This window comes from Ptychodera flava (assembly GCF_041260155.1).
Source record: "Ptychodera flava strain L36383 chromosome 23 unlocalized genomic scaffold, AS_Pfla_20210202 Scaffold_24__1_contigs__length_23054250_pilon, whole genome shotgun sequence".
NCBI lineage: Eukaryota > Metazoa > Hemichordata > Enteropneusta > Ptychoderidae > Ptychodera > Ptychodera flava.
Window position 1 is genome coordinate 966,641 of NW_027248278.1, and position 12,087 is coordinate 978,727.

Sequence of the window (12,087 nt, forward strand, 5' to 3'; positions counted from 1 at the left end):
CTGCCTTACATATGGGAGTCTATGGACTGCCTTATACATGGGAGTCTATGGACAGCTGCCTTATACATGAGAGTCTATGGAGGTGGAAACTAAAAAGTCCTCTAACACGGCCAAATTTGATCGCATTGTGAAACAAATCGACGTGCATCTGTATGGGGTAGGGTACTATCCTTGTGCAAAGTTTGAAAGAAATTGACCAGAGCATGTCTGAGATATCTGCGTGAACGGACGGACGCACGGACGCACGCACGCACGCACGGACATGACCCAATCTATAAGTCCCCCCGGACTTCGTCCGTGGGGACTAATAATTCTTGTTGACAGGCAGAATACCTATGGAATAAAACAAGATGCCTTTACTATACTTGAAATCTTTGGACCTGCAACTAATGTCCATTTAACTATCATCAGGATAATCATCTCCATCACATGGTATCCACCTATCTAATTTTTCACATTGTCTATTAATCTTGTCATTATATCACTAATGTCTGCAGGCTGGCAAGGAGTAGACTTTGAGGAATTTAGTATTCTCCTGTGTTTCATAGAACACCAAATCTGAAATTCTCTAGAGAAATTGAAGTTCATCATTTCTCTGAGTGGTGGAGTATTCAATGCTATGGCCATTAAAGCAATCACAGATGACACTTTCAGTCTTGCCCTGCCCTTAGTTTTTATCAAATTATACCTTGAAAAGCCCCGCTCACAATCTGCTGTGTTCACAGGAATGATTATCTTAGCTATCTTTGCTGTTTGGATACAATGTTTGAAAAGAAGCTTCAGGACCTAGTAGTGAAGCCCATGTCTCTTGGAAATTGCATTGTGTGTAGCTATTCACTAAGATTTCTTTCACAATTGGCCATTCATCTCTTAGCTGATTAGGATCAATAACTGCTGGGTACTCAGTACCATCCTCAGTGGATTTGGGGAGCCCATAGAAGTTACACAGGGTTTCTATTTCATTACAACCATACACTTTGTATTCAGGGGAGGATGGTTTGGGCAAATTTGCTGGCACAAGAATTGAAAAACCCTTCAGAAAACTAGATTCAGGAAATCTTGTTTCCAAATTCTGAACAAAGTTATCCAATACTATGATTTGCAAGACTGAAACCACTTGCGCAAGTTAGTGTTATCTTTGATGATAATGCCATCCTCCCCTGAATTTGATTGTGTTACATACTCAACAGGGCTCGAAATAATACCTGTCTGCCTGTCCCGGACAAGTGAAATTTGGCCTGGGACAAGTAGTTTTGAAAAGTACTTGTCCAAGTGGACAGGTAGGTTTTTTCAGCCTGCAACCAGTATTTCAACCTATTGACTACAGCAAATATTCATAAGTTTAAATTTATATAGCAGCGTTTCCGTTACAATTTCAAAACCTGGATATGATTTTACGCAACTTGGTTTTTATTTGCGTAAAATGTATCAACAACGCGTACGGTGTCGGTGGGAATCGGTATCTGAAGTGAGTTGTGCAGTCATTTCTGTCGAACTTGGGGGTTTCCTTTAATGCGCATGCTCTATTAACAAAAAACAATAACGTGGGGGGCTTCAAGGTGTAGCAGCTTAACGCTTGCAATGCCGTGATGCATGTCTCCTATATGATCGTTGAGCAGCCTAATGACTTCATGTTCAAAGAAAATACTTTCTGACAATGAAATTAGTGTTTTCAAAGGGCCAACTAAAAGCAGATACTGTTCAAAGTCCAGCGGGACCTCTCAAGAATGCAACCCGACAGAGTCTAAATGGTCACCCGTAAACACTTTACAAATAACATGCGACGTAATGACCATATCAACAACATAGACTCGATCGATTCTCGAATTTTTTGCGTCTGTAGTGCCATTGTCTGTACAGAACTGATTGACATGATGCTTTGTGATGATGAAATACAATGTTTCATAAAGAGTTGCGGTCCGCTAAAGTCTAAAATGTTGCAATAGCATGATAAATGTCACTTGCAAGCAGGTGCATAAGCATATGTTCTATTTTTGTCCTGCATTGAACTACGTTGACTTGAGGCAATGTAGTGCGAGCCAAGTACGTCCGTGTCATGGGGCGGCATTTCTCAATACTTATTAGTTTACACAGTCATGATTTTTTTTGCGTATTCCGACTATTTTGCGTAAAATACGCAGGATTTTGCGTTAACGGAAATGCTGTTACAGTATATACCTTTTACAATTTTGAATACGGATAGTTTTCAATCATTATTTGGACATTTACCTGTCAGAAAAAAGTAAAAGAAAATTCGATAATATCTAATCACTGTTTACAAGAGGCAGCCATATTGATTTATCTAAGGTCACGTCTCAAATCTCTTAGATTGGGAGATTCTCAGAGCTATCTCGACACCGCTGTTACGCCAGTTTGCATATGATACAGGCATGAGTTTGTTGAATTGAATTGAAACTAGTATAGTTTTTTAGAATAAATTATGCCATTTTGGACAGGTACTTTTCTCACTGGGACAGGTACTTTTTATTTTGACTTGTCCAGTGAACATGTGGTTGAAAAAGGGTATTTTGAGCCCTGCTCAATATCATCATTAATCTCTGCAACTGGCATTTTCATATACAGTACCTCAGAGGGAGTTTCTGGAAGAGAATTAAGGAATTTTGTCAACCTACGGCCTGCATCATTTTTCATGTTTTTGATTACATTGACAACAGATCTGACATGGCCATCCACACGAGACAGATCCAAATATGTTTTCTGAAAAGTACAGCTTACATGTAAAGACACCACTGACTTACCTTATAAGCTCTCTCTGTTATACATACATGTACATACACCAAATGTGAGCTAAAAATTAGTTTTTCAAAGATGAAATGCAAATATACAACTATTTGCATCTCTTTTGTTGTGAAAATTGGCCAACACACTTCCAGTTTGACTTAAGAGAACACTATTAGGTATCCATTATGGTGTCATGGGAAAACATGTTCCAACCATGTTGATAAGGGGAGTAAGACACCAGATAGTTGCAAAATTGTAGCACTACGGTGAGGTGGATGGTGAGTTTTGTTTTTTGCGACCTCGCTCACCAGTAGCGTCACAATGCCGATGGCCCTGTAGAGTTCCAAATGAGCGCATTGCACTGGGACTGGGTGAGGCATGTGAATGTGAAATGTTACACATTTACTGCATTTGGTTGTACCAATGTATCACTACTGAAAACTATACACTATACTACACTAACCTTGTTGCTTATGGGGTTTGGAATTGTTCAAACACATTGATTGCGTTCCATAAGCATTGAGACGTGGGGCATCGGTGTTTCTGGGAGCAGCCATTAACAGAAGTTGGTAATGGCGGCTCCCAGCACTTCATGTAGCGCTACTGGTGAGCGAGGTTGCAAAACCAAAAATCATCGACTGCCTCACTGTAGCGCTACAATTTTGCAGCTAGACACCAGATAACAAAGTAAGAAATTATGCAAATTGGCCGTTACTTCTTCCTTTCCTTTTTACTTCTTTGAGGTTTGTGGTGATGAATCTATCCTGTCTTACCTCTTTTTCTGGTCTTCAATCTGTGACCTGTAAGTGTTGGTTTGGGCGTCTTCTGACTCATACAACTGATAGCTACAATACAGACAAGAGAAATTCATGTATAGTCAGGGCCACAGAAACGTGATTGGATAATTGTTATTCAATTATCCATGAACAACAAGAATTTGTTTCATGTCTGAGAGGCTGGTCTTTTGTTAGGAAGACAATATTAATTTATTAATATTATGAAACAGTGTTCAAACAAACAAGTTTTTAGTTTCTGTAAAATACACCAGGTTTTTAAATAGACACGTCATTGCTGATGACACAGTCCCCGCTGGATTACGGTGTTTGAATTGCGGTGATTGAATTACATGCTTGGTAGCTTCATTACAGGGGAGAGGGGTGAATTTGTTAAATGTTAGGAAATTACATGATAGTGGTCTGTGGGGGGTCATGTTTGTGTACTTGGGACAGTAAAGTTATGGCTGTTAGTGTTTTCCATGGCAAGATCAATAGTTACATTTATTAACTGCAGCAGCCATATTGGATCGCATTGAACCATTAATTGACATGCACATGCACACTACAATACAATGTCTATGTGCCAAGTGTGAACGAAATCTTTTCAGGGATAGTTGAGTTATGGTTCAAAAACATGAAAAAATTGTAATAAAATGGCTACCTGTTAGCCATATTGGATCGTATCGCAAAATAAATTGACATGCATTTGCCATAGTACTTTATCTGTGTACCAACAATGAACAAAATCAGTTTCGGGATACTTGAGTTATATGGTTCCAAAAAATAAAAAAAATTGCAACAAAATGGCTGCCCGGCAGTCATATTGGATTGTATCATGAAATACATTGACATGTATATATATGCCTTGATTGTACTTTATCTGTGCACCAACATCTAGTTCAAAAACATGAAAAAATCGAAACAAAATGGCTGGCTAGCGGTCATATTGGATCATATCAGAAAATAGATTGACGTGCATATATTTGCCATAGTACTTTATCTGTGTACAAACATTGAACGAAATCAGTTCAAAGATAGTAGAGTTATGGTTCAAAAGTCTGAAAACTTTGCGACAAAATAGCCGCCTGGCGGCCATATTGGATTGTATAGTGAAATAAATTGACGTGCATATGTATACCGCAGTACTTTATCCTTGCACACAGTTTGAAAAAAAAATCGGCTCAGGGGTAACAGAGGAACGGCTGCTGACGGATGGGACCAAAACTATAAGTCCCCACTTGACTGCATCTTTGGTGGGGACTAAAAATCTCTGATGACAGTTAATGATAAAAACGAATCTCATGATCGAAGGTTCCCGAAAACGCTATCAAAAGGTTGTAATTTCCAAAACTTCATCTGCTGCATTAACCAAGATTAATAAAAATTGCAGGCAACAGTTCTGTGTGATCAAAAGAAGATTTTATACCACACTAATTACAATAGAAATGGGACGGCAGCCATTTCTATCACCACTGATCCTACTCCAAATGTGCTTTTTGTATCTAATAAGTTTTACCGAAATAATGCTATTTTTGATGAAAAAAACATTTAGGATTTTCAACTTTTTGTCACTTCAGTAGCAGTTCTCACTTTTGAACACGCATGTTTTCATTCTTAGGACTCGCAAAACCCTTCTTGTGTCACTATCCTGTGTTTGGGCAGATCGTCCATGTAGCCGACACGAACACGAAGTGTCTGTTACCGGCTACCAAAACTATGGAAAATAGTCAAGAATGAGCTACAAAATCACTATCAGTTTTAAGTTGCAGGTAGAATAAGTCTGTGCCTTTGTATAAAATACTATAAAAATAGTAGAAAGTGAACAAGCAGCTGAAAGTTAGTTGAGGAGACCTTAACCGCATATCATTTGCATCTCATTGTCGGCTACATGGACTGTGTGCCTGTGTTTGCTGTTAGTATATTCTGAGTCAACCTGCTGATATTCAAACTGATGTTAAATGGCATATCACTACATTTCTTTAGAACATTTCTGGTTTAAGTGTGATTTACTGTAATCATACTTCATTGTCAAATATTTTGTGACAGAATGAACTTCAAATATTGGGAAGAGAAAAAATAGTGACAATATCACTGTTCGCTCCCATATAGTTATCAAAACAAACCAACAATTGTATGAAACATGGACATACATTCAGACAGACTGACATTCACAGACTGGCACATAGTGATGACATTGACCCCAAGTGTGCCTTGGCCCATGGAGAGTGATAAAGATATAACAAAAAGCTGAATGTAATGATAAAATAGTTAAGTATAGGCCTACAGACACTGAGAGTGAATATGTTACAGCAATTTGATTAGTTTCTTTTCATTTTCTACTTCTGTGATAATATTTAAGACAATCAATCTGCAAGGCAGTTTATGTATTGACAAATATGTTATCTTTTACAAGCACACAGTAAACTGTTCTTGATTTTTCATTTGCAATATTTGACATAGACTGAAATACATAACATGCAACTAATATTTACATTTTGCCCATGCACCAGATACATGGAGAGATTTCAACATACAATCATTAACTCAGAAACCCTATAGGGAAAAGTAAACATTGTTTTCTTCCAGAACAGCTGGTACATCCACATCTGGAGCAACTTACAAACTTAACCAATTACACAAGGATGATGACACAAGAAATAAAGTTATGAAATTTAACTGTGGTGAACTTGACTATTCCTTTCAAATCCTTACCTAACTTGATTGACATCTTAAACTAAAATACACTGCATGGTTAATTGCACACAAAAATACATCAGGAGCATACCATTTGATAATTAGATATTATTCCCTAATATTTTTCTTCGTTCAGCGAAGGAAAATACGAGTGACGTAATGACCGTGTCACCACGAGTCGAAGACGAGTGGTGACACGGTCATTACGTCACGAGTATTTTCCGAGCTGAATGAAGAAAAATATTAGGGAATAATATACTTATCACATGCACAAGCCAATAATTCGTTATTTTTTGCAAAATAAAATAAGTTTTCCATGACGATTCCGCGTTTAAACTTTTGAACTACTTTAGGAATAAATATCAGTATGCTGTGCACAAGTTGTCAATCATTCCCAGGCGTCCGTCGTATGCATTTGCGCTCACGTTCGTTCGTGTGTAGAACAAATGACAGCTCTCGGTCTACATGTAGGCTACCTTCCGCAAAGTTATACTCTATTTCAAAGATAGCATAGTCCTAGAAATTTATCACAGAAGAAGATACGCTATTTTTCGGGAACAAATATCGACTGAATCTCGACGGCGCGAACACTGTAAACGTCGCGCCTGACCCTGTTTGCAATGCGTACGGAACCCACGGTATACGCGACCAGCTTCGAGTTCGTTGTTTCCGCAAATTATTCACGTAATTCCTTCGGAATATACAGGCGGTACACTCTTGTGTTTACATTGTTCGGATTAGTAATGTCGTAGTCTGTGAAAATATCGATTTCATTACATGACTTTTGATCGTGGGAGAAGCATCGGCCACCATGTTGTTTGTTTACATATTTACGAGCACACCGAAGATCGACAAAAAAAGGTCCGACGCACCAAATTGATGACATAGACGCGGGTTTGTCGTGACGTAGAACGACCAGAGAATAAATCCCGTATTTTTTGTTCGGAGACGACAAACTTGGCTTGTGCATGTGATAAAAGGGGGTTGTCTGGAAGATTGATGAGAAACATCTTTTTTATCCGATACATTCTACATTCATTTTTTCCCACTATACCACCTTTTCTTTTTGACAAACCTTCTGTGGCTGATTTTTTTATTGACATTTGTTTGGATTTTTTTCAAAATCTGCCAGGATCCCCCCCCTCCATCACTCTTTAACATTGAAAAAAACTTTGAATATATTTGTTGGAAACCAAACCTGCTGAAATCACCTCAGCTATGTTTTCTCATTATTTTTTACCGCATTTCAACATCAAATACAGTTTACCATTTCATATGCTTACTGAATCACAACATTATCTTAAACGTAGGGCCAATGTCCCTGAAGCTACTATAGACATGGATACAAAATTAAGTATTTCCTAACCGTATGAAATCATCTCACTAAGGTCATCCTAGGGACCTGTTAATCAAATATTAAAGCTGTCTGACCAGCGGTTTTGAAAAAAACAAGCGACCCAATACTCAACAGAGCTCTGCTGTGTTATGTAGAGAGCAACTTTTTGTGACATATGTATTGATGAAGAAGGTTGAGATCTTTGATGGCTCATTTCAGGATGGCCTGACCTAAAATGGCAAAATTAGCTGCAAAAATACAAAATTGATGATTTCATCATATTTATATATAAAAATGTATACCAAATATCAAAGCTATCACATGAGTAACTTTTGAGAAACAAATATTTTGACCAAAAACGGCAAAAATTGACCCAAAAATACAAAAATTGAAGATTTCATCAAATTTCACTATATCACACTAAGAGAACCCCCAGGAACCCTGTATACCAAATATCAAAGGCATCAGACGAGTAGTTTTTGAGAAACACATTTTTTGACCAAAAATGGCAAAAATTGCACCAAAAATACAAAATTGCAGATTTCATCATATATTCTGTACATCATATTTAGTTTATCTGTAGGAACCTGTATACCAAATATCCAAAGCTGTCAGACGAGCGGTTTTGATGAAATAAATTTTTGACCAAAAATGACAAAAAAATTCCTTAAAAACACAGATTTGAATATTTCATCACAATTTGAACAAATCCAAGTGGGGTTATCCCTAGGGACCTGTATACCAAATATCAAAGCTGTCTGACCAGCGGTTATGAAGAAGAAGATTTTTTACCAAAAATGCCTTTTTGGCACTAATTTGCACATTTTCAACAATATCAAAAAATAAAAAAAAGCACAATCATTTCAGGTCAGCCCAAAGTACTTACATGCTAATTTTTCATGTAATCTGCTCAGTGGTTATTGAGTTTTTCAATTTTGACTGTTTTTACATTTTTTCACTTAATTTGCATATTTTTGGCGATGACAACTTCATTTGAACAAAATCTCATCTACAACCCATCATCCATGTACACACCAAATATCAAGATGAAATGTGCAGCGGTTTTGGAGTTTTTGATGTTGACGGACAGCAGCGTTTCCGTTACAATTTCAAAACTTGCGTACGATTTTACGCAACTGAGTTTTTTATTTGCGTAAAATGTATTCAAAATGCGTACGGTATAAGAATCAGTATCTGAAGTGAGCTGGGCAGTCTTTTCTGTAGAACTTGGGGGTTTCCTGTAATGCGCATGCTCTATTAACAAAAAACAACAACCTGGAAGGCTTCAAGGTGTAGATGAATGTTTGCCATGCCGTGATGCATGTCCCGTATATGATCGTTGAGCAGCCCAATGAGTTTATGTTCAAAGAAAAGACCTTCTGACTATGAAATTAGTGTTTTCAAAGGGCCAACTAAAAGCAGATACTGTTCAAAGTCCAGCGGGACCTCTCAAGAATGCAACCCGACAGAGTCTAAATGGTCACCCGTAAACACTTTCCAAATAACATGCGACGTAATGACCATATCAACAACATAGACTCGATCGATTCTCGAATTTTTTGCATCTGTAGTGCCATTGTCTGTACAGAACTGATTGACATGACGTTTTGTGATGATGAAATACAATGTTGCATAAAGTGCTGCAGTCTGCTAAAGTCTAAAATGTTGCAATATCATGATAAATGTCACTTGCAAGCAGGTGCATATGTTCTATTTTTGTCCTGCATTGAACCACGTTCAGGCAATGTAGTGCGGGCCAAGTACGTCGTGTCATTGGGCGGCATTTCTCAATGCGTATTTGTTTACGCAGTCATGATTTTTTTTGCGTATTTCCGAACAATTTTGCGTAAAATACGCAGGATTTTGCGTTAACGGAAACACTGGGACAGACATACAGACATACAGACAGTTCCCTAGCCTATAAGAATAGCTTCCATTGCCATATATACATATGGCTATGGGAGCTAAAAAAATCTGCCATAGAATCAAGTACTTAGAAATGAACACTATCACTTGCAAGTTACCTGATCTCTTTATCCCTTTTCCTGCCAAGTCGGTGAAAATCCGCTTGAAATTCGGTGTAGCTAGAATCTGAGCAGCCACGGCCGATATCCTGCCAAGTCGATGGAAATTGGGATACTTTTTGGTACCCCCTTTCCTGCCAAGTCGACGACACAGGGTACGGGTGAGGAACGGCTTTTGCTCTCGAAATGGGTTCGCAGGGAGTCGATAGCCAGGGAAATGTGCAGAAACCTGTCCGCCAGTCCCCCACACCCGAGGGGGGCTGGGTGTTTTTTTACCACTTTTTAGCTGACTTGGCAGGATAGCACGGTGACGTTTTCTGGCAGAGTTGGACATACTTGGCTGCCTGGTGCCATAGAGATTGCTGCCGAACTTGATCAACTCAGCAATGCTAATCTAGAAGGCTACCTCTTGCAAACGACTTGGCAGATGGTGCTGATGGTGCGAGACGAAAGTCACTTATTCAGTTGTGCATGACTGAAAATGAGAATGTATTTTTGATGGGACGGCTCGACTTGTTCCTCCGATGGAACGGATATGAACGACTCGGAAATAGCATTACAAACTGGTGTCTGACTTATTAAGCTGGGCTTCAGCTCAGCAAGTTCAAGCCAGGCAACGTCCTTCACCCCCTTGAATTGGCCGTGCCATTCAATGGACGTGGCTTTGGATTTTTTATTTATTCCATCGTCCGAAGTATTGGCTCTGGTTTGCAGGCAAACGTATCCTCTTGCCGACGCATTGGTAACTACGTACGCTGTTTGCATACGGAGAATTCAAAAGGGGACATGAGGTCAATACTATGGGGATACCGCCTGCACTTAGCAGGGACTGCTTTTGTTATGCAAACCAGCTAGCTGTACAATGGCCACCAGGCATGTGGAGACGTCGATGGCTAGAACAATGGAAGCATATTGCACTGTACCCATGCATCGCAAAAGTGAGACTGAAGACTTGGGTGTAGTGACTGGTTATAACTGGTTAGCTGCAGCTGAAGACATGACGGTACAAACCCGTACCTGACTGCGGACCACTCAATAAAGTCGGTAATGAACGGTAACACTCGTAAGCCAACTCCCAAACGAGCTGGCTAAACTACATGGAGCTCTGCTTCAATGGCTCAGCCATGTCGTTTAAAATACAACGGCAAAAACGTAGTTTTTGTGCTACACTGCCAAGTCGTTGAAGATACGTATTCAATTGACCCTACCCTGGGGAAACAGGACAGGTTTGCCGGTGCTGCTGCACCCCTAGCATGACCCCCAGGGTCTCTGATTAACAGACAAGCGAGGTGATGTTTGTGCCTAGCGGACGTGCGCAATACTGAAGGAGTTTATTTCTGAAAAAATAAGCATGAAACGGCAATAAAATGACGCACCCCCTGGGGCAAACAAAGCCGGTGACCTCAATTTTTTTCAGCAGTAACCCTTGAGCACCTTCCCCTGTCTACTGGCATGTAGAAATTATTGAAGTCTAACACGTATAAGTACAGCTAAAACTTCCCTGAAAATGGGCGGTTTCTGCCAAAATGCCTGGCAGGATAATGTGCAGGAGAGCCAATCTTTTGCAGGCACATATTATGGGGCCGTTTTCTACTGACTTGGCAGGGTGGCGGACAAGGGCGCTCGGCAGGAAAAGGGTTATATTATCATTTACTTTGTGTTTTTCTATTATATCCTGAGTACTAGTCAAGCAGCTGGGTAAAGTGAAGAGTACAGTGACGTTTTAGCACTTGGATGACATGCTATACCTGATCCTCTTATCGTTTCACTTTCAGTTCAAAAAACCTTTGAAATACCAAGGCCAGTGCAGTACAAGGCAAACAGGTATATCCAGATTTAATTCAAAAACATCACATTCTACATTTTGCTTTTTAAGACTAGTCGGACCTATATGTTTAGCTGTTGAATCGCATACGATAGATTCGTAACTTTCACAGGAACACGATCTAACCCCTGCATTTCGAAGAACAGTGTGGGGTGGAAAGTTGTTCATTACATTATGGAATGGAGGTCGGTCATAGGTCACGGTCATCTTGCAGTTTTACTACGTTAAAGGTCTTCATTTTCTCGTTCTAGAAGAAATCAGGATGGTAACTCACGCTACAATACTGTGAATGGAAGCTTCTGTTTTTGAACTTTACAACGCCTAAAAATTAGGAGTAAATAATGTTGCCCTTGTGTTTCAATGGCAAATAGTGTGGTGTGTGGCCTTGGTTAGTCTTTACTTCCTCTTCTGCAGTCTTAAAAACATTGTACTCACGACTGACCAGAGTAATATTCCGATTTCTCTATAGCCAGCTACACTGATAAGAGTGAGCTGGGACACAAAAGAATAGCTATGACCTTGTCAATCTCTTTTTGGACGCAAAAAACGTACGATACTTACGCTAGGAACTCTCCGGTATGAAAAATGACTGAACAGTGTTCAATTGATAGTAATGTGCAACGTGACTTCTTTCAGTGCATGTACCACCTCGTTCTGAGTAAAATGCACTACTAGAACTAAGCGCCCAGG

The 12,087-nt window shown here is 39.4% G+C and overlaps 1 protein-coding gene across 1 annotated transcript in view; it reads right to left on the minus strand.

Moving 5' to 3' along the window:
• LOC139124760 (eIF5-mimic protein 2-like) overlaps positions 1-12,076 on the minus strand; it is a 99,432-nt gene extending 87,356 nt beyond the window's left edge. Inside the window, exons 1-2 of the mRNA XM_070690870.1 lie at positions 11,959-12,076; positions 3,516-3,587 (exon numbers count right to left, since the gene is read on the minus strand). Of these exons, the coding sequence (XP_070546971.1) occupies positions 3,516-3,576 (61 nt within the window). The 5' untranslated portion in view covers positions 3,577-3,587; positions 11,959-12,076. The remainder of the gene's footprint in view (positions 1-3,515; positions 3,588-11,958) is intronic.
• Positions 12,077-12,087: the final 11 nt, after the last annotated feature.